Below are 24179 nucleotides of genomic sequence, written 5' to 3'. Positions count from 1 at the left end.
TAACTGCCGGAAAGACAAAGAAATGCGACGGAGGCTTAGCATTTAGGCGTAATGCTCAAATAGGGTGGTTTCCTATTATTATTTTATTGCCTAAATCGAAAGATTATTACTCACGGAGAACGTATTTAAAGCTTTTAGATTTTTATTTGACAATATCTATTTTTGGCGATTACATGAAAAGTGACAAATTTCAAGCGCGCGGAAACGCGACGGTTAAGTATGAATGCCGGGAAAAACTCCGTGTGACGTTGTTCTGCTTCCTGCTGCCGCGAGTGCGGTGACCTTGGGCGAGGCTCTGAGCGCTGATACGACGCAGGATGCAAGCTGGTAGCTGAGTACCATGCTAGATGGTAGCGGTTGGCTTAAATAAGGATTATTAATACCTCATCAAACGAAGAAAACTTTCCGACCTCAGCCAGTTTTTATAGGTGATTATTAAGACATGTTTCCCTGAGGTCTGTGCCTCATGCATGCATTGGTAACCTCAGACTATGTAAAACTCCTATCCTCACGTGTAGAAACTAGGTCCCAGTGACGTCACGTGGAGTGGCATCGCATGGGCGCCAATCTGGCCTTTTTCAAATGAGGATAAAATTGACCATTGCCATTCGTCTAAACCGGTATTTCTAAAACAAATAATTTGTATATTATTAATACACTAATGGTGGGTAACGAATCACAATTAATGTCTTTCGTTTTCTTTAATTAAGGAAACTAACCTATTGTAAGTCGTCTTCGCCGACGGTAAAGGGGTTCGGGGGAAACAAAGCAGGGAACAAGTCCAAATTCTCTCACACAAGCAACTTCCTTTATTCAGTCCCAAGCCATACACCTTGTTTCGCTGCACAACACCAACTGCCGACCCTAGCGGCCACAAGCCCACGCCCTGGAGTCACCGAAAGGGATCGTTTTTTCAAGCGACCCTTCCGATGACAGCAGGAACGTGCTTAATGGCTGGGTCTAAGAGGAAGTCCGTTCGAGGCGACCCTCGTCGTCTCGCACCTTATAATAATCTAAATGAAACTGCGCTTACACTATTGTTTACATAAAATTAAAATATTCCATCAATCAGCTAAATTCCTTTTTGAATCCTTTAAAGGAAATCACAATTACTCGCCAAAATCGAAATTCGAGGTATTCGAATATTCGAGCAATGATTTGATATTCGAATTCGAGAAATCTACTATTCGACCCATCCCTACATTTAAATAAAAATTAAACAAAACAATAAAAATGGCGTGGCAACATTTTATGAATTTTAGATTTTTTGCGGTCTCCCAGACCGCACGTCACTGATAGTGTAACAAGAATTGCGCGTCACTGGTTAAGGGTTAACACGGATTACTTAGCATTTTCTATTGTTGAAACCTGCATTTCATGCCATTGTTTGCACGAAGAAGTTGAGGTAATTGAGATGTTTTTGCAATCAAGTAACCTTGAAGAGTAGAGAAAGGCTATTTACATTTAAAACATTTTTCCTCCAAATATGTCCACTGTCCACATGAAAATATGCCCCACAGAATCCAAATTTAGATTTCTAACACGGTTTTCTTTGAAGTCTTTTATTTTCCTTAAAAATTTGTCTTATGCCATTATGTTTTGGGGCAATGAAAGTCATTCTGATACGGTTTTTTCTCTTCGAAAGAAAGCCATTAACACCATGTTCAGAAGTTCCCTATCGCACAAATGGAATGCCCCTTTGCAAATCATTATGGGTTCTCACCTTACCACCCTCATACTTATTAACCTGTGCATTGTTTGCTAAAACCTTACCTTAAAAATTATCCTTCTAATTCCTCATTTCACTTCCATGATACACACAGGAAAAATGATGTACATTTATGAGGCAATAGATAGTTCTTATGTTTAACCCCTCAAGCGCAGCAGGCATTTAAATCCCATCCCAGCGACCAGATGAGATTTAAATGGATATGCCTCTTTGACATGCTATCATTCAATAATTTATAACCCTTATAATATATGATCAGTATCGTTGAAAATTTTAGTGAACTTGCCTAATATAATTCGCTACTATATGATAATTTTTCAAGAAATTTCAATAAGTATTTAATGTGTTATGTATCTCGTTCTCTAAACTAATAAATAAATTTTCAGTTTTCAAAGATTAAAATTTTTTTGTTTCAGCTTCAAGATCTCTGACGTTCCATTAATATACAGTTGAGGACCTCAAATCTGGAAAGCTATGGAACAACGGTTTCTGGATTTCTCGTTTTTCTGGATTTCTGGTCAAAAGCCAGCACCAAACAAACAAGCGCCATTCAACGAACAGTGATCACCAATCAACCATTGATTGGCATAGCAAAGCTCGTCTTGTAATTCAGACATGTGGATGCTGCCATACGTCAGTCATAAATTGTGAAATATTCACTGTACACCTCGCAACTAAAGTACACAACGAATGGATAGCAAATATACAGCCTCAATTCTCTCAGCATTGTAAAAGGAGCAGAGGTCTAGCTCCATATGAATGCATGGATGGTCTGTTGAACAACCCCTAGGAGAAAAATTTTAGGTTTTCCCGGCGTATAGATTGATGAAAAATTTCTCAGGATTCCCACCGGGTGTGGTATTGGTTGATTCTCCCAACGTTTCAATGGCTGAGTCCACCATCGTCTTCAGGGGTTTACTCTTAATGGTACTTTTTACGGTATTTATTTATTTATTCACAACAATAACAACAACACGACAATAACGGCAACCAGGGATATGAACTAATCGTTCATCACTCATCATTCAATTCAAGCACCATCTAATACTACTTTTTGCACACGAACGCTCAACAGTTCTCTTATTCCGAAAATGACATAGTCATAAAGGCCGTAAGATTTCAGTTTCATAATTAACTATCTGTTGGGCACTTTATGAAATGCTTTTTTGGAACCAAGAAAAATTAGGTGTGGGAAATTGCAGAAAAATCAAATAGCATTTTGGTCTTATGTTGGGGATGTTCAAGGTAAAAGATCTACCGTATGAACTAAGAAATGATAATGGAGATTTGTTGACAAACAGTTCTGATAAAGCCAATTTATTAAATCCTTACATCAAGAGCGTGTTCACCGAGCCCTCTGAGAACTCATGCGAGACAGTTGACAATCTCTGCATATGACAGATGCTGCCTATTGACATTAGTGCACATGGAATAGAAAATATACTGAAATCGCTCAGTCCAAACAAATCACCAGGACCCGATGAAATCCAGAGTTAAATTTGAACATATGCGCTGTGATGAATTTCTGGAAGAAAAATAACTCCCCACAACCAAGCCACTTCATTCAGGCTGCCCAATTAGGGAATTTAGAATCCGTAAAATATCAAGGAGTTATACTCAATAAAGACCTATCGTGGAATAGACATATTTGGGAAATAACTGGCTTTGTCAAGCTAATCGTGAATGGGGTTTTGTTGAAAGAATACTAGGAAGAAGCGACTACAAAGGGAGTGAAATTAGCTACTTCTTCCTCGTTAGAACCCATTTGGAATACAGAGCCAGCGTTTGGGATCCTCATGAAATAGTCTTAAAAACAGAGTTAGAATGAGTGCAAAGAAGAGCTGACAGGAACATGAGAAGTCGTTATGATAGTCTTGTTAACATCACCGATCTCTTAGAAAAACTCGGATGGCCACCCCCTGCCAAAATGCCAAGAGTTGGCTCGCAGGGTATTCTGTAGATGTAGATTGCATGCTTTCATTTCTCCATTGTTCCGTTGGGAGTGTCTACATCTACTTCTTCAGTAACATTTCCTGTGATGCTCCGAAGAGCAAGGTGTTTTTTGCAAGAAAGAAATTTCCATTTTTAAAATTAATTATAGTAGATAAAAATCATCAATATGAAATCAAACGGTGGCAAATTTGTACCCAAGGCATTATAAACTTACAAGTCAAGAAAAAATAGGAAAACTCCCTATTCCAAGTTTCATAACATGGCACAAACCAAAAACTCAAAATTTTTGGGTAGTATGACAATTCTCAACACTTAATTTTGTGGACTAAATGCCAACTGTCTGAACCCATCCGGTACATATGTTTCCTGCAATATTTTTGCCTTAATTTGTAATGAATTATATAATCTCTGCAATGAAACTTTCTGTTCCCAGCTGTGAATGGAGGGCCATTTCAAATTTTTTAAACCGTATCAAGAAAATTGTGAGATAGGAATCATTAGTATTCAGCAAAAGACGTTATTAGCAGCAAAGCTAAGTATCAATTGTAGGACCCCAAAAGCATTGTTTACATGTATTTTACAATTGAATGATGAGTGATTGTATTTCTAACAAAATCACCACGAGAAAACTTACACTGTGATTCTGGTGGTATGGATATAATTTAACACAAAAGTGAGCCAAAACAAATCTTTCGTGAAAACAAATAAATTTTTCATAATTGTTACATCATAGCAGTCCTAAAAAATGTACGTCTCATGAACTTAAGAGAGGATTGATTATGAAATCTGGATCAAGACAAATCATATACCCACAGCAAAATTTAAAAATTCATTCTTTATTGTAACAATAAAATGTTGCCGATAGTTTGAATAGCACTTACCAGACAAGAAGAAGAAAGGTATCTCTCCAAGAAAACATTGAATAGCCATCACCAAGCCCTCCAGAGTCTTCACCCAATCCACCACTGCACAGTTATCCTGCTCCCCAGCAAGAACCTCCAAGTGCCTGCAAGAGAACATTAACACTTACAAGGCTCTCACCCTAATTGCCACGGACAAATACCCAAATTCCCCAAAAATCAAACCACGGACCTTTAGCCTTCACTGTGCCACTGCAGTGCAGACCACCATGCTTCCTTTTCATTTCATTAATTTTACGTAATCTCTAAATACTAAATTTGATTTTCTTCATTCAATTTAGAGAAGGTCATCAATCAAATTCAAGGAGACAAATATTTCAAATCATGCAATTGTATAACGATTGTTTCTTCCAAAAGCACTAAATGCTTTTTTGTTTCAGAAACTGATCGTGGATATCGTGGTAGAAAAAATCGTGGATAACTTGAATTTTGTTCTGGATATTTTGAATTTTTGGTTTTTCAAAGGCATCTATCCTTTATATCTCTGTGGTTGTCACTTCCACATTGGACGATCAGAATCATCTCAAATAAAATCTCTGCGAAACACATTCATAAACATGATGAAGTATATTTGTGCTTATGTTAGTACAACATACTCCCGATTATCCAGGATAATGTTGGGGACACGTATAATCGCAAAACACCAATAATCCAAACTTTCACTTTCATTTCTTGTAAATTTAATAATTTAAGTAAATTAAACAATCTATTACATAATATGTACGCACATTGTACGTTATCTTACATTGCTTTTCGACATCATTAAAAGCTTCTTTTCTCAATCACGATCTTTTTAGCAGCGATAATTCAATTGTACTCTTATTCTTACTTCTCCATATAATACCTGCCCAGTCAGAACAAAAGATAGATTACTCCATTTTTACCCTTATTTTGCACACGTAGAATTGTGGTAAAAGATGGAAATCCTTTTTGAATTCTTTTAACATATAAAAATAATGATAGATTTGGAAATGATTGTCTTTTGTTGAGCACTCGATGACAACATCTCACATACCAAATGCCTGTGGGCATGATTACGAGGAAACAAAGTCATGCAAATGACAATCCCGTAACAATTTGGTTTTTCTAATTTCATTCACCCCCAAGGCTGCTAACCAATGAAATCATTGCAAATAACGAGCGCTGTACCATGGTAGAGCTCGAGGGAACCTTATTACAGCTATGAAGGTTATTTAAAAGTATTGCCTCACCATGGCGACCAAAACTTAGGATTTGAATTCGAGAACGGAGGTTTCCTTGTTTCCCAACTATCGCTTCGTTAGTCCCATGCATCCACTTATTTTTACATCACCCCGCCCTGAGTTATCACGCTCGAAAAGCCGACTGTCACAATAGAGATTAATGGTTAGTTGAAAGAACGGCGCCATGCTGTGGATGGCGGCAGGCAAAAACTCAGCTTGTTTGAAAGCAGCCTCAGAGGCCGCAGTAACAGACATGTTACAATGTTGGCGAGAGCGACAAACTGACGAACCCTTAAATGCACGAGTTAGTGAGCAACTCTCGAAAGAAAAAAATAAAGAGGAAGCCATGCATTGGAAAGTAATATATGCATTTTTAACATCTCTTTTCACTTTATTGCCTTGAAGACGCTGCAGACCATTTTGGCTTTGCGCACCAAATTCAAATCCTCACGACCATTCCAAGCCGGCCCCAAAGTACCTACTTTATGTGGCCAGTTCTCGATACCGATTTCACAGGCTCAGAACCGGCAGTACCGAGGACCGACCCAGTACTGGAACTGACCCATCTCTGCTTGAAACATTCCTTGTCAACTCATTCATTTTGATGCATTTGTGTACAATTTTATTTTTTTATAAAGATCGTGGAAAACGTTAAGGGAGTGTGAACTCATGCAAGGATAAGCGACACGGATACACTACAGCCGGATAATCGCAAGTTTGCTGCAATTGTTATCTGTTTCAAAATATCACTAATATTTAATAATAGTATTACCAGAAGAGGAACTGCCACAGCAATCCGGTGCAAAGTCCAATGGCCACGCACCACAGCACGAAAACAATAATCCTGAACTCTAAAAATAGTCGGCACACATCTCTCGCTATGCTAGCAGACATTTTGGCTTCGCTATGCTGAAAAGAAAATAATTTTACCCACAATGAGATCAAAGAAAAAATTCCATGAATGGCTACAAAACACAAGCTACGAGACTCAAGTTCTATTTTAATGAAAAAAATTTGTTGAGTGTCAAAAATATGCCAAAAATATAATTATCAAATGATCAAGGTTCCAAGGTAAAATTTATTTCCCATTCATTGCATGTGCCAGTATCACTTCCACAGCTGTTTATTAACTTCATCTACTACTTCATATTGTGTCATTGTTAATCATTATTTCCTTGATGCTTGGATGTTTCTTATTTTGAATTACCAGCTACTCTTCATAAGAAGCCTATTTCTGCAGTCAATACATTGTGTAACATTTCATATTTAAATGCAGATTTATAATGATTACTGTTATTTAATTCATTAAGACAAAAAAAGATAACTTAAATTTGATAAATAAAAAGGATTTTGGAAAAAAGATAAACATGTGTCGTTACGGACATAGACCTGAACCCACTTTTCCACAAGGATGAATTATTCATCAAGAAATATGTAGACCGCTACACATTTAAAGATGCAGGGGCTGGTTTGAGCTTCATGAATCACAATGGGAGAGCCATATCCTTCATGGAATGACCTAATTACAGTGGAAGCCCGTTTTAATGACAGCTCATAATCTCTTGTAAATTAAACGCAAAACCGAGCGGTCGTTGTAACCGAAGGTGCTGAATAATCCCACCGAAATCTCATAATCATTCGCATTTCCAGTTTTTCTTTTACTTCCATGATATTTAACGAAGTTAAAGAGCTAAAGAGTAATTATTAGATATTTTATGAAATATTAATTCCCCAAGTTTCATTGATTTTATTCCCTTTCTTGCATTTTTTGATCGCCAAAGGCAGCTGTAAAAACAGCGTAACTAGTCTGAATCGATATGTTTGGCATGCAGTGAAAGTTTTTGGATAATTTTGCGAATGCATCATACCGACAATATCAGTTATGTCGAGTTTTCAAATGTTGAACCAGTATGCCACTCAGTTCGGAAAATGGGCTGAAAGGTTCACTGAAATACTGCTTGATTCCGTGGTCGAAGATATTTCTCCCATTGGAAATGTGGTCAGCTTTTGTTTTTAACATCACACCGTTTATGGGCAGTCCTGCAGACCTTTGTTGACAAAACCACTTGAATAGTGCAGATTCCATTTGTGTATGTTCCCCTCATCTCAAATATTTTTGGATGCAAGTTTTTCCTAGTTTGTTCACTACTGCACGAATTGTATCTTTCTTTAATATTGTGAACTACGTAACTGACGAGATACCAAACCGCCTCCAGATATCAGTCTTTGAAGTCCAGCTACTTTTGCACTGGTCATATAATTTTAATTTTGGTATTGAGGCCCAAATATTTACGTTTCCTGGACATAACGCACTTGCGCAAACCACCTGACACAACAACACCCATGAGACTGAGTACACTCTGCCCCTCCAAGCGAGTAAACTCCACCCCTTGACAACACCTTAAGTCTCTGTTGCCATGTGATTGGGCGCATCCAGTCGACGGGATGGTAGAAGTTTTTCAATCGCTCTCCTCTGCTGAATGCTGAGGCCCCATAAATCAGCCCTCTGCCTTGGATCGTGCTCAAAGGATCGGGTGCATTGAGTTCACCCCTCTATACAGTCTGGGTGCAGAGAATTGTTAGGGGTAGTGGGTAAGGTTGCCAGGTAAGAAAGGGAAACGCCCACAATACATGTAAACAAAATGCTTCCGTGAAGAAAGGAGCCGGAAGGCAAGACGACCTTGAAGGACCCAAAGGAACACTCCCTTTTCTTGGTGATTTGAAGAAAGGGCTTGTTTGGGTGTGTCAGGCTTGTTTCTTTCCTTCATATGCATGTGACAACGTTGTGTGACTAGGCGAAGGTGTGAGGTGCATTTTGGGGACAGTCATTGGCTGCAATCCGTGCTGGCAGAGGGTTCTCTGTCCCTCCCTTTTGGCTGTCATCAGACAACTTTCGCTGGTCAGACACTAGTCTGAGAGTTTTCTGGAGAGCGATTGCGATGATATAAATGCTTTACTTAATGTACAAAGTCTTCAGTTCCTCCGAAAAAAAATAACCCTGGGCGGTTTACATACGTACAATAATAGCACTGTATGGGAACGGATTAGCGAGGACGCGTGTGCTGCGTCGCAAAATTCAGAACGGAATATTATTTTTGACATAGGAGACTGTGCATAGGAGCTTTTGATCAATGTCAAAAGATTCAAAGGATCTGGTGTAGGAAATAGCAGTTTTTAATTTTGCTCATGTAGCACATAGCCCTTGAGGGTAACCCACACCTAAGTTAAGCCATTCGTTTAAACAAAATTAAGGGATTGTGCGGAAGTGCATCACAGTTTTGCTGAAATGGTGTGAAACTTTGAATCAAACAGAATTTTAGAGAGCATGAAGAAGAGATAATGAAGATTCACTATGATTAGTCGCTTAGCAGAGGATTTCTACTATCAGCACAGTAATTCTGCTTTTACAAATTTTTTTACAGTTGATTACATGGCGGTGCTGAGTCTTCGTTTGCTAACGTAAAGTTGATTGGAGGTCGCCATTCGCCATTCAGAGGTCGAAGGCCACCAGTATCCAGGGATCTTCTGCAAGTGTTCTGACTGGGTAGGCATGGTCTATGTCCTCAACAGATAATTCCATACCCATAGCCTGGCCAATTTTGCATACTAATTGGTCAACATTTGCACCATCATTGACTGGAACACCAACAATTTCCACTGAGTTTTTAAGGGAATCTTGCTCGGCACAGTTAACCTGGACTTCAAGGTCATATACAAGTTTCTTAAGAGATGCGGTTTCATTGACGTCTGATTTCAATTCATTACTTAGCTGAACTACAGACTCAATTATGTTAGACAGAATTGTAGCGTACTTAGGGTAGCTTGCATTTGCGACGCCAATTTCTTTGCTCACTTTGTATGAATTTCATGCGTTCCAGTATCTCGGTCAGCATCGCCACAGAAGGGTCACTTAGGGCAGCAACCGCTGGAGGTTTTACCGGAGTATTTTCCCCTCGCACAGCACGTTGATTGGTGAGACAGGTCCCGCAATTCCAATCTTCAAGCACTTGCACATCTTTGGCTGACATCGCTACGCAATCAGTGTGGTAAAATTCATTACAAAGGGCACAGTTTAGGGACTTTTTATCCCATTTCACAGCCAAGAAGCACTTCAGGCAACTGGGCATTGGGTCACTCACACAAGTAGAAGAGCAAACAAAAATAGGCCTCACAAACTCACACAAGTGGAAGAGCTCAGGAAAACAGGTCTGCTCACGAGACACAGGGACTGAGGGATGGGGGAACTAACTCCCTCTCCCACTGTCACCTTTCTCCCATTCCCCTCCCACTGACAGCTGGGCGTAACAAAAGAAGAATATAAAATGGGAGTCCGTGGAGCGTACTCAAGGCCATAAATCACATCAATGCTTGGACGTAACTGGTTTTGGGTGTTGTAGATCTGACACACAAATTATATTTTTAGTTTAATAAACAGATTATGCGAAACATAATACAATAGACCCTCGTTATTAAAGAGTTCACTGGACCAAAAAACCAGAGGTTCGTATTAACGAAGCTCGTACGAACCTTTCTTTTAGGAGTAATCAAAATAAAAATATTGTCAACATTTCTTTCCTCTTCAATATCTGGTACTTGAAGTCAATTAATTAACAAAAAATACAAAAGTTAAAAAAAAATTCAATAGATTCCGTTTAATGGGTCCACCGGTTGGTTACTTGGGGCAGCTGCTTAATTGGGGCACATCTTGAAGAACAGAACCCAGCAGAGGAATATCCCAGAGTATTCTCCGCTTAATTGGGACAGCATGCCACTTTATTGGGCCATGAGTCGGCGACAAAGACTCTATACTCGCGACGAAATTAAAATTGTTCGTTTTCAGATTACTATTTTTTTATATTTTCCTCCTTTGATCTACTCTTATTTTTCACAAATGTTCCTGTTCTTGCCCTATTTTGAAAGCTCTTTTTGTTATACTATCTAAAAAAGGATAGGACTTTTCTTCAATAGGACTTAGTAAAAGACATTCATTCAGTGTCGCCCAAGGCTGTGAAAAATATTATTAACTAAATTGTTATAATTCTTAAAAATGATAATAAATTAACTAAACTCGCTGATTTGCTGATTTATTAAACAAATTAATAGTTTAATAAACTTATGTTGCATTAAAAACATTCTTTAGTTTTCTTTCTTGCGTTTCAAAGTTTTTTATGCCCATATACAGGATAGCGCCTAATTGGGGCAGCCGCTTAGTTGGGGCAAAATGCACAAGTCCCGATATGTCCCAATTAACCGGAATCTACAGTACATAAAAATAAGAATATTCATTTGGTTTCATCAATATAAGAAAGCATGACGCAATCCAGGGTTGATGCCTTACCAAATACATTAAGTCGTTGGTACATGAACGAGATGCATTCCAAGACCTTGTTCGTAAGTCAGGGTTCCCACTCTACCTGAACAATGAAATTCACGGCTTTTTCCAGGTTTTCACGGTTATTTTTCACGTTTTCACGTTTTTTTTTAAGGTTTTCACGGTCTCAAATTTGCTAAATTCACGGTCCGTTAATAAGCCAACAATAAGAAAATCACTGGCCGTATATCAACAGAAAATTAACGTACGCGAAAAACGCCGTGAATGTTAACGCCGCAATGAAAAGTGATATCTGTTATGACGTGATCTATCGTTTGCAAAATTCAGGGCCGACTAAAGGACCAGCCCAACCGCGCTCTTGCCCGGACGCCGAATACCCTTCGGACCTTCTTCCGTCCGGACACTCGAGGTCCTTTTTTAATTCCTCGCTGAGAGATTGTTTTTTGCGCACGTTGTTATAACTGCACAGTAACCGAATTTCCCCCACCCCAATATTTCTTATTTAACGGAAAATATTTTATTTAAATTGTTTATAGAATATAATAAATTGATTCTTTCTTATTCAGCGGAAAATATTTTATGAAAATTGTTAATAGAACATAATAAATCGAAAAACAATTTCATACACCGTATTAGCACGAATCTAAGACGAACACGATTCTAAGACTACCCTCCTTTTTTGGAACTCCACTACCCAGACGGCACAGGAAGTTTACGTACCTAAATACGAGGGTACAGGAAGTTTACGTACCTAAATACATGGTTCAAGGTTTTAGCTTTCCAAAAGGTCCTGAGTTGAAGAAGAAGTGCATTTGGGCGAAAAGAAGAAAACATTTCACCCCTACGAAAAGCTGTGAGGTATGTACTCTTTCTCGCTGTAATTATTTGGATGTAATTTTAAGTTATAGAAGTGGCTTCGGGATGTTGATGCATCAACATCCCGAACTATTCAGTACTGAAGTACTATAGTACTATTCAGTACTAAAAATGGTGATTCAAAATATTGTAGCAGCAATTCTTTTGAAAATTCTTGCATTTTAGTTGTCTTTTTTGTATTAATTCATTCGGTAAACGTGTGGTTAAAGGAGAAACTAGGAATAAGCTGCCAAGTTTATAGGTTCGAATATTGCTTCTTAGCTTGCCCTTTGATGTATTACACGTCGGCTTTCATCATTTCAAATTATCTTATGCTATAGTTTAAAACAATAAAAATATCAGGCATAAAAATATTTACTATATTTACGAGCCTAGTAATTTGATTTCTCATGCAGAAATACCAAAAATTGGAAATGATTTGACCTAATAAGTTACATGGTATTTTATTATTTATTAATTTTAGGTGTGTGAGCTTCACATCGCACCTTGTGATATCAGAAAATAATCTGTGGCCTTGGACGAGAAGACGAGGAGAAAATTCTTGCTGAATTGAAGGTGCCCAGATTGGAGGAAGGTACCATTGCTTCACTGTTACCTGTCGCCAAGAAGACAGACATTGTGGCAGAAGTGACATATTTGTGGATGTGGATTTGATTTGTGCAAGTTGGTGCAGTGATAGTGGACGTTCATCGGAGAAAGTATTGACGATAGTTTGTATGTATCGACCAGTCCTCTTTTAAATAATTTTCTATTCGAAAGAGAATAAGAGTAATTGTTTCGCTAAATTAGATGTGGGATAGAAGAGAAAATTGGAAATATTATTGTGGTTGACAATAGAAAATACATAATATATGTATTGTATTTCTGTGGGTTTTTTCTTTCCTGCCTCTTTAAAATTTCTTGCGGTGGTGACTTCATGCAAAGTAGGTATAAAATCGGAGGTGTGATCTAAGAGATAACATGTTTTATTTTACAAGTGTTTATGCTGGTGATTTGGCAGGACTTTCATATTTTTAATAGGGTGATACATTTACTGCAGTGACCTAGAGACTTTTACTCATCCCAAATAATTTTTCAAATACTTTAGCGCCTGATATGGGTAAGTTTTAGTAGCTGAGACTGAACTATACGTTAATTTTTGCTTGCATTTTGATGAATTCGATCATACTAATAGCAGATGTGTCAGCAATCCTGTTTCATCGGCAATTTTTATTTAAAAATTTTATTTCGTCAGGCTTTAGGGTAAGCTTTTTAATGCTCGTGGGCTATGTGATGTCTTATTTAGTGTCAAAATTAACAAGAATTTACTCTCAATAACATCTCAAGGTTTCCAAGTAAGTACGAGCCACTTAACAATGCTGGATGCTGGGGGTGCGTGAATTAGCCATGAGAATCTCATTTTTCGCAGAGTTATTTAAGTGGCCGAGTAAGTTTTGTAAGTTCTCAATGGGTAAATAATACTATATCATGAATTCTAATTACCATGAAAAACTCACAACCGACAAAACTTTGTCGGTCGTGAGTCTTTCATGGTTATTAGAATTCATGATATGGTGTTATTTACCTATTGAGAACTTACAATTCATAATGATTCGTATCAAGGTTCTCGCTACGGTCGGTAGCTATCGATTGTGTTGCGTTCGATACATTTTTCGATCGTGCGAGTTACGATATATCTAATGTCGACCTAATCGATTGAGATTAGCCTGAGTGCCGTGTTCCTGCGCGCTTCGTATCCAATCGTACGTGCTTAGTAGCGGACATTCACATGCTGCGTACGCGCTTCGTCGACAGGCCGCGAACGGAAATTATCCATTGACGAAAAGCGACGAAGCGGCATAGTATCCCCTTAGTCAATGGGTACTATGTACATACGAATTAGATACGGAGGGTTCTGTGCCGTCTGGGTAGGGGACAATTTTTCTTTATTAATAACGATACGATTATAAAATGAATGCGGAAAAACGATCAATGCTTAATTTTTTTTGCTAGATTGCCTATGTCCCAGGAAACGCAGGATTTTGGCGAGTAATTAAGAAATTCATTAAAGGTTTCAAAACAATATTTTAGATAATAACAGGAATAGTAGTACTTTATCAAGATACATACGTCATATTGTTGATTCGACCCATGTCTCTTTCAAAATTCTGAATGTTTGCTCTCCACTCGGCATTTACACTGCTATTATGGATTTCAGTCAGATGTAAAAATTCTTATCCATCAAACACCATTTCCAGTACACGTATTCACGAGAGCAATGTGCATGTTGTGCCTAAAACAACCGCATTCGCCGGTGCAGTGACTGGTTGTGAGATGGATCACGAAGGCCAAAAATAGTCAATTACTTGAATTGTTCCTGTCTAATGAATATATTTTTAATACAATTGAGGTAGTGTGTAAAGCGTGAACAATGTTGCGTTAATCGTCAGCGGCACGCCCACCTGGATCTTCGCCTTCATATCTCTACTTGTTTACTCCAGGTAGCTCACTCTACCCCCACCCCTACCGTCATGTGCTAGCGGACAACCCAAGGCGCTCTGCAATATTCACGCGCATCTAGCCCGGATTCTTTTCTTCATGTTCAATTATTTTCAGTCCATCTCTTAAAGTTCTCAATAGTTTCTTCGGAGGGGCCACGGTCGGAAGACGACTAAAATTAAACTAGTGAAAATGACTTTATGAAACCTACATGGAAAACACTCGGTGGTTCGAAGTCCAGCCACCCCGGAAAGTAGGGAACCACTCGTACGAGGTGAAGTTCGGAACTGATGCTATCGCGTATGGGGGTACGCAGAGCACACTGCAGAGGGCGAAGCGTGACCATAGGACTGCGCCATGAAATTTTTTACCCTAAAGATGCCCATTCTTTTCTAATTAGCGTAGCGCAAGATGATCAGATGAATTCGGATTGTTAGTAGGGAGAAACAAAAATCCTGAGAAGATATCCCTTCGTCAGTAACTCTGACAAGTGAGACTACTAGTAGTAGTATAGCTCGTAAATTGATAACTGATAACAACCTGGTATCATGTTTTCGGAACAAAATGCCGAATTAACTGCCGTAAGCTCAGCTACGAGGATATCGCGTTTCGCCAAAAATCACCATCGTATTTTTCCATCTATTTCCTTGCTTAAAATACGTCATGTGTGGTCTCGTTTTTTTTAACGTGCAAATTACTAACATTTCAATCTAATAAAAGCATAATAGCAATTACTGAATATCATTGTTAGATACCTTTTGGGCTAATAGGTGATTCATGCAGCAGTTGACCTCCATAAACTGGGAACTTCGAAGCAGTTAGGCTGAAATAGGTCGGTTGGTGAGAAGAGGGGGGAGCGCGAAACACGTTTCTATTGTTCTCGTGTAACTCGATATTTTTTTCGAAGCTAAGGTCTTCGTAATAAGATCCCTGCGCGAGCTGGGACCTGTTTTTATTTTGAAGAAGAGGAAAGCGTCAGAAGGGGGGAGGCGAATGGTGAATGGAGGGGGATAAAGGTTCTTGGGAAATGCGCTAATGTTACTTTCCCACGGCACTGAGCTTCTCCCAATGGTAGTTCCATCTCTTGGAGAGGATTCCAACTACGTGCTTGTCGTTATTAGCCATAAATGACACATTGTATTTATTTCGTCTCATTTTCGTCAAACGATGGATGCGGGAAAATTCGGCGTCGGAACCGCGATCTTCAAACGATCAATGCGAGAAACGATACTTCGGGGAACGATAGATGCGGGAAAAAATTAAATTGTCTATAAGGAACTTTATTTGGGACCAGAAACGGCGAACGATCAATGCGGGAACGATAGATCGAGGTTCCACCGTATAACTTTCTTTTGAAAGCGGCAGTGTAATGACTTCTTTTCTCTGCTATTGTAATACTCTGAAACCAAAACTGAATCGATCTCTCTAATCAGAGACAAATCATGTTCCCTTCTTACCGTTGCTCTGGGAAAAATGGAACGACTATGTAGCATAATTAATCGTAGAGGGCGTAACTTGGTGGAAATCCATAATATCACGAATACAAGGATCAAGGAAATAGCAAAGTTCTTCATCCTTGTATTCGTGAGACTATGTAGCAGTTTAAATCGCGACGGCATTGAGGCTTTAACGACACAAACAAACAGCATTACCTTAGATAGCACAAAGCGGAGGAACTGGATCACCACCGACAGTAAATAACTCCACACAAACTTTCCGGTTGCGACGTAAAACTCCCAGTCCCAGTCGACGCATGCGACAATCGTGTAATGCTGTGTTGCCATAAGCGGAAATCTTCTCTCGTTTTCAGGGCCGCAATGCGCGTGAATTAGTAACGTCACGCCGAAAGCTCGCTGTCACCCGGTTCAAACGCAGGGAGCGTAGTGTCCACAGCGCATGGCAGGTTGTCAAGGCTAGCGGTCTTCCAGTCATAGGATTGAGGGTGTTGAATAAACGTTCAAATTTTTCGACACAAAGGCCATCTAGATTTAGTTTCGAAAGTGGTCGCTGCAGCCAGTGGGAACGCTAATTGGGTGGAAGGGGGACTAAGCAGTGACCGAGGGAGGGGAAACCAAGCCATTTGAGGAAAGTAAACAAGCTGATGAGAAGTGGTGTCATATTTCAGGAGGGGGAGAGAAAAGGCCTGCGCTGGGGAAAGATGTTTTTTTCTTCAGGCAACATTCGTTCCCACGCTTTTCTGACCCATACGACCGTATGCGACGATGCTCGCCACAATGAATAGAAGTGCGCTAGCTAGGAACGAAGATGAAAATTTCTGGGAAGGTATTATTATCAAGATTGAGATATTTTTAAGGTTTTAAGACGAAATTCACGGCTATTTCCCGGTTTTTTCACGGTAGAGGAAATTCACGGCTAATTCACGGTTTTAAGGTTTTCACGGTTGAGTGGGAACCCTGTAAGTTGATTAATCTATAAAAGGCATTGAAACGAGAGATTATCCTGCACAATACAACGCTGTATTATATCTATGCATTTACTCGCGATTGTGACAAGCGAATCTAGCTCCACCTGTGATGCAGCTGGAGCCGAAAAAAACACTATCCGCAGGAAGGAAGAATGGATGAAACGCTAAACAGAAACCTGAATTCACAATGGATTAAATGATACTTTGTTCAGATAACACCCAAAGTGTGAGTTCCTACATGCCACACCACATCGCATCAGCCAACTCGAAAGGCACCAAATTGGAAATTTCTGGTACACTTGAATTTTTCGGAAGTTCGTATCTCTAAAAGTTTGTAAATCGAATGTTCATAAGAAGAGGACTTAATGTACGTCCAATTTACAAGCGGTACTAAGTGGGTCACCATGATTCCACAGGAAATAAGCTTATTATATGATGTTGCATGGATACTGAAGTATTTCCTACTGAAGAAAGAACCATAATTGACGCTCATGAGCACAATGCATGAGGAGTACTTAAACTTAGCGCAATGATTATAACGTATTGTCATGTATATCCTTCGAAATGCCGTTGCTTATTCATGGAACTTCGTAATAAAGTTCTTTTTGTAACCATCGGGACCAGGACTGAGGTTCGTAATTTCTTAACAACGAAAATTTTGTAATAACTTTTCTTTTACTATAGATTGGATTTGCCTTTTCCTCGGTTTCCCAACGATTTGCTTGGTAGTAAAGAGAACTTCGTAATAACGTCAGAGTCTACGGTAGTTAATACTTGCTCAGCAGCGCATGGCTCTCAAGAAATAATATCTGTCATAATACCGAGCGTACTCAGTGGAAGGAACCTTTTGATCATGCTAAATCCGATTTATTTTACATGTAAAACGTAGGCCGTTTGGCAGTACAAAGACTATCACTCACTAAAACATGATTCTCGTAAAATGCAGTACTCGCTAAACTGGGCTTCTACTGTATATCGACAGTTGCTGATTCAAGGAAGCTGACTGGAGGCAGTATTATTTGCTTCAATGGGTATAGCAAAAAGGCACAAAATTTAGTGACCAAGTTGGAACTGCGAGTTGAGAGGTCTTGGGTTTTTTTTCTTTTGGCTGCCGGAAGTCATGTAGCAGGAGTGGACAGGTTGCAGTTGATCACGTTGGTGAGGTGTTTATCTGCGGAATAGGTGAGTACCCTTTTTGCATGATGTTTGAGCATACTGGATGCTGTTACTCACTTCTACACATTAGTGAGTTCTTTTGATGATATATTCGTGAAAAAAAATTGATAATTAAATGAATAACTCGCCAGGAAAGCATGGAAAGTACATCACATTAGACTGAACCACATGAGGAGATGAGGTCTTTACAGTGATGCCATGATGGTGCCCAAATGCACCAGAATGCTGTTCTGGCACTGGTAACAAAAGCATAATACCGTATAAGCTTGTGTAAGAGGCGCACCCCTATTTTGAGGATTGAAGCTATAAAGAAAAAAAATTTTGCGACATTTTTTTTATCCTATCGTGCGGTGTTACAGACGTATGCCTGGAATTTCGACAGTTATCGAAATGTCCTCTTTCAGTGCTATTTGAAAGAGGAAATTTTGATAACTGCAGCGGCATAAGAGGGAGTAGAAAGAGTTCCGATCCTCTCTTCACATACGCCATCGCTCTTCGTTGCTTGTCCTACTCACGAACAATTTTGTTTAAAAGCTCTCGCAGGAGTATTGCAATAGAATTGCAGCTGTGGAAAATTTTAAGGCAAAACACGACAGGCAAATGGCATGAGCTTTCCCAAGAGATTGAACAACAATCGGGGCAATCTCAGCGCCGTAGGATAATAACCACGTCGTAGATTTAAAGGCCGTATCACACTAGCGACTGCGGCCGGCGCTGCGGCTGCGACTGGCCCGTCGACCAATCAGAGCGAGGCAGTCGACGCTGCGACTGCGACTCCGAAGAATAGCCGACCGGCTATTCTTCTGAGTCGCAGTCGCAGCCAATCAGAGAGCTCCATTTCAATCTCGCGCGCTTGCGGCAGACGTGTTTGTTTGTTTTGGTTACCGTAGCGAGGGAAGTTCAAGAAGGTTATAAGATAACGCTGAGATAATTTCGGATTTTTAAAGTGAAGATGGAAGCCCAGTATATTGGATATTGCACCCGAGTACACAGGTGAATGAAAATGAAGTACGTTTTAACATATTTTAGGAACATTTCAACAATTGCTGATCTCTATCTATTCTTTGGGCTTTCGTAAACAAACAAGCCACAAGCAGAAACGTTCATACATGCGCATGCGCGATCGTGGCGTCGGCCGCAATGTGTGATGGGGTGCAGTCGCAGCCGCAGCCGAAATCGCGGTCGCAGCGGCGGTCGCAGTCGCTAGTGTGATACGGCCTTAAGGCCCCTTGCACACGCACCGATTTTGGACGACCGGTAAAATATCGGCCGTCCACATTCCAATAGTGAACAATGGGAGAGCATTGGAGCTTGCACACGTATCGACCACACGCCGGCACCGGCAAAATGCCGGTTAGCTGCCGGCTATTGTCACTGTGGATCGCCGACGCCGGCTCAAAAACTTAGCAACGTATCGTTTGACCGGTAAAAATCCGGCGTGTGTGCAAGCATCGCTTCGCCGGTAAAATGACGGCCGATATTTTACCGGCCGTCCAAAATCGGTGTGTGTGCAAGGGGCCTAACGGAACTACACTCGGCTCTCCATCAGCTAATGCCTCTGCCGTTTTTTTCCTTTCCGAGACTCCACAGGTAAATATCAAGTCACAGGGGAACAATGGAAACGTGTTTCATCCCTACCCCATTCCACCAACAGACCTTTTTCGGTCTACCAGGTTCAATTCCCCGAGTTTCTGGAGGTCAAATGCTACGTGAGTCACCTTCTGAGCTCGAAGATATCTCGATATCTTTCAGCAATTGTATGACACGAACGAGGTTCTAAAAAGAATTAGACCTAACGCGACGTATATCTTACAGCATTTAAGTTTTTTGAGCTCTAATTGATTGACACAAAGATTTATAGCTAAAATAAGGCTACTAATATTCAACATAGTCCAAACAGCACAATTTCGGAAGAAACAAGCGTAGCATAAGCGCATTCAAACAAGACGAGACGGACTGGAAACTCAGGCAACGCAAACTGCGTATATCACATTGCTGCGCCTTCGCCCCTTCGCTTTAAAGGCAGCGACGTCACATGCAAGATCGGACGTGTTCTTCCCTTGCTCCTTCGCTCGTAGCTTTAAATACGGAGGGGAGGGAGCCCTCTTCCCCTCGACCTCTCCTTCAGCGCTCTTCACTTATAAGCATTTCCGATTTCTTCTATCCACCATTAAGTCCAACAATGAGCACACTCGTCCGAATTTTTTCAACCGCAGGTTTTAACACCAATATTACTATATGCAGTATAAATGCCGCGGGATGCCCACTCGTGGCAATAAATTTAGCGCGCGCTCCGGAGCGAATCACCCCGCGCGATCTTTTCAATGTTCACCTCTGGGGTACCGACGTGACGGCGCGATGCTTGCAAGAAATTCAAACAGGAGCATTTTAAAAATACGTCACTAAGGGAGAAACTCCCCTGCCTGCCGCTTTATTTTGACCCAGGGTTTCAGATGACTGACTCACGCTGAAAACCAAGGCCACTCAGTTCCCCTTGAACTTGCAACCGGTGAAGGGGATGGGGGAAGATAAGAAGTTTGTGTAAGAGGCGCACCCCCATTTTCGGCTGCAATATCTGGGAAAAAAGGTGCGCCTCTTACACGCGCTTATACGGTATATAGTCAAATTTTGTTGCCTCAAACTTCTAATACAAACATTCATAACCGGATCAAAAATTTTGTTATATACAGTAAAACTTCGATTTTACGCACTTTGATTTTACATCAAGTCTAGTTTTTACGCAGCGACACTCAAGGCCAGCCGGAAAGCATAGGTATTTGCAATGGTGAAACTTCGATTCTACATCTTTTCTTGATTTCAAGCAGTTTTTCGATTTTGCGCAGCATAACCCTAGCCCCAAAGAGGCCGGTAATCTTGATTTTACGCAGTTGTCTTTCGACTTGTTTTGAAAATCCCGACTGGAGCAGTATGAAGTTAGGTTATTATTTCGTCTCAATGAGTTGCAAAAATGAAAACAGGAATGGTTGAAATGACATCGCGCTAATGAGCGTGAAACTAAAAACATCGGGAATCTAATTATTGCTTCCCCCTGTGCCGTCTCAGTAAAAATTCAGGCTCCTTTACAAACGCGAATATCGCTCTTAGTTCAAATTTGCCGTATAAGGATATCGAAACCTAAAACACACGGCAATCGTCGTGTATGCTTAACTACTTTTAATTAAGACAGATGATCACTGGAGATATTAACATTATCACCTTTCGTTTATTATTCGACTTATTGATCGACGCTGTTTATAACGTATTTATTGTAATTACAGTAGATGGTCGTTAATCCGGAATTATGACCTACAGGATATCTATCCCTAATGGAAGGTTTTCTAGAATTTTTCCAACGCTGTTTTCCGTCACCCCAGCGAAATATAATGGCAAAATTACCCGTTAAAAATCCTTCCGTGCCAAAATTTTGGCTTCCAAGGTGATCCAAAAAAGATAGTCGTACTTCCAGTATGGACGTAAGTCGATGGTGATTCAACACGATGGTAGTATGCGTTCTCTCATTCCGGGTGCTAACCCCACATCTGCGGGACGAATTGAGGCGAGGGAAAGTTGGTTGCGCGGCGTGCTTATCAGAACTGACTCAACTTGAATCTCAATGTCAGTGGGTTTAAATGCAACATGGTTGGAACTTGAATAGCTATTAGCTTAACTCCGCTCGGTGGCAAGCGTTTATTTTTAACGGAACGGGAGTTAATGCCCTCGGAGAATAACTCGCGTCGTCAATCGTCATGTAATCATTGAAGTAAAATTCAAGATGAAACACTTACTTGCAATTTTCCACAAAAATAAAATTTTTACTACGACTTAAGTTTCGATGATAATACATCATTTTCAAGTAACAACTGAAGTATCATCGAAACTTAAGTCGTAGTAAAAATTTTATTTTTGTGGAAAATTGCAAGTAAGTGTTTCATTATGAATCAATTCCACTCCATCTCGCTTGATTCCTCGAATTTTATAAAATTCAAGATGTGAATGATAAGGCAGTCCCTTTAAATTCAGGAATTGCTTAGCACCATTAAATCGAAATACAAAAAGTGTCCGGTGTTGTTATCAGGTATGGGGAAGCAAAATATTACATGAAGATGCATCACACGGCTTGTGAATCGAAGGTCCCGCCGCTGAATTCGCGGAAGAATGTCGATAGAGAAGCTATTCCCGGTAGATTCAATCTATTAATGCTAAAATTTTATGGGAAAATGCTTTTTTAATGCGTAAAAATTATAAAGAGGGAAAATTGTTCCGGACTATTAATCATTTTTTTATTCATCACTGGCGGCATGACGGTAGTTGCACGGTTATTTAAATAGCTCACTTAAAAAAAGTGATCTGAACACCGGAAAAATCTGAATTTCCAAATATCCCGGGTCCGGTGTGCTCCATTTCATCTATGGTATGTTAATTGGAAGGAGGTAACCGACAGCTGGGGTCATTTGCGCCATAAAGGAAGGGCTGGGGGGATAGGAGCCCTATGTTGGCATTAGCCAGGTTGTAATGATAGGCTCAAAAGGGACCACGACTTAACATCCCATCTGATGGACAGAGTGGTGCACTGGAAGTGCCCTCCACATTACACTCAAGAAGGGATAGGGCCATCTCTGATAAGTTTCTGCTATTGCCAGGACTTGAACCCAGGCCCACAGGGTGTAAAGCCTTTGTGATTTATTAGCGAAATTTTGCTCCCTGTTAATGGGGTTAATTTAGATGACTACCCTCAGATATCTCATTTCTTCAATATCCAATCTTTGTTTGTCTGCAGGTGGTTGAACGGATTACCTGAAAACTGTTTTTAATGAGAATATTTTCGAAAATTATCTTCTCTGCGAGCATTTAGTACCACCATTCTGAAATTTCTCCTGGGTAACAGTAGTAATCTTAGTGCCACAATTGCTAGCAATTCAACCATGTTGTTCAACTATGGGAAACATTGTTCAGGAATACAACATTGTTTCTCTTAAGGTAACACGTCATCTGTGGTGTTTCTTGTGAGTAAATAAGATTATTAGGCTTCATTTTCTTGCCTCCAAATGAGTAATTGAATCTGGGAAACATATGTCTGACGCGATTGAAAAGGATTTCATACCCTTTTATGGTAAAACCTCGCATATGAGACTTTTTTTGGTTCTGGCTTAAATTAGAACAATACCAAAATGTATGACTAAGCCTTCTAAAAATAATGAGAAAGTGTTATCCTGAAATATATACTCCTCCTCAATGCCAACTCTTGATTTTACACACTTTGATTTTACACAGTGCCCATATTTCGGTCCCTCCAACTGCGTAAAATCAAAGGTTTCCTGTAATGTAAATAATAACTAGTACAGTAGCCTTTCATTAATACGAACAAAGTTATTACAAATACCTCGTTATTACGAAGCAAATTGTTGGTCCCGACAAAAAGGCCTATCCAGCTATGGTAAAAGAAACGCTATTATGACATTTTCATTTTTACAAAATTACGAACCTCAGTCCCGGCGGCTACAAAATGAACTTTATTTCGAATTTTCATGCATATGCAATGGCATTTATCTGGATATTAACTAAGCTTGTTTTAATAATCTTGCCACCTTTAAGTTCTCCTGGTGTACTGTGCCCACGAGCGTCAATTATGGTTCTTTATTCAGTTTACATGCAACATCATATAATAAGCTTCATTCCTATGGAGTCATGGTGACCCACTCATAACCACCCGTGAATTGGATGCACAGTTAGTCCTCTTCCTTTGCACTTTCAATTTATGAATTTTCAGGGATACGAGCATTCAAAATGTACAATTTTTGAATTCGGTGCCTTTCGATTAGGCCGATGTTATGCAAAGTGGCGTTGAGGAACTCTCATTGTGGGCACAAGCTGAACAAAGTATCATTGAATCCTGTGTGAATTCAGGAACTGTTCAGCGTTTTGCCCGTTCTTCATCACTGCAGGAAGCTATTTTTTTCCGTTCCGCCTGCATTGCACGCCAGCTAGATCAGTTCGCCACAATCGTGATTTAGCTCATACGTGTAATGCAGTTGATGGTTTGATGGATGGTGTTACTGAGTGGAACTTACTCATGATGAATAAAAAATTT

General features: G+C 39.9%; 1 protein-coding gene across 4 annotated transcripts in view; it reads right to left on the bottom strand.

Moving 5' to 3' along the window:
* Positions 1-24179, bottom strand: part of LOC124158442 (major facilitator superfamily domain-containing protein 6) — a 137668-nt gene that overhangs the window by 63758 nt on the left and 49731 nt on the right. For all 4 annotated transcript variants that reach the window (XR_006864791.1, XR_006864792.1, XR_006864790.1 and 1 more), the window contains exons 7-8: positions 6577-6713; positions 4564-4688 (exon numbers count right to left, since the gene is read on the bottom strand). Coding sequence is in view for 1 of the 4 variants with exons in the window: in XM_046533528.1 (XP_046389484.1) it covers positions 4564-4688; positions 6577-6713 (262 nt within the window). In the remaining 3 variants the exon portion in view is untranslated. The remainder of the gene's footprint in view (positions 1-4563; positions 4689-6576; positions 6714-24179) is intronic.

This window comes from Ischnura elegans, chromosome 5 (genome assembly GCF_921293095.1).
Source record: "Ischnura elegans chromosome 5, ioIscEleg1.1, whole genome shotgun sequence".
In the NCBI taxonomy this organism is placed as follows: Eukaryota; Metazoa; Arthropoda; class Insecta; order Odonata; family Coenagrionidae; genus Ischnura; species Ischnura elegans.
The sequence above is the reverse complement of the archived record's forward strand: the minus strand, read 5'-3'. Positions and strand labels throughout refer to the sequence as shown.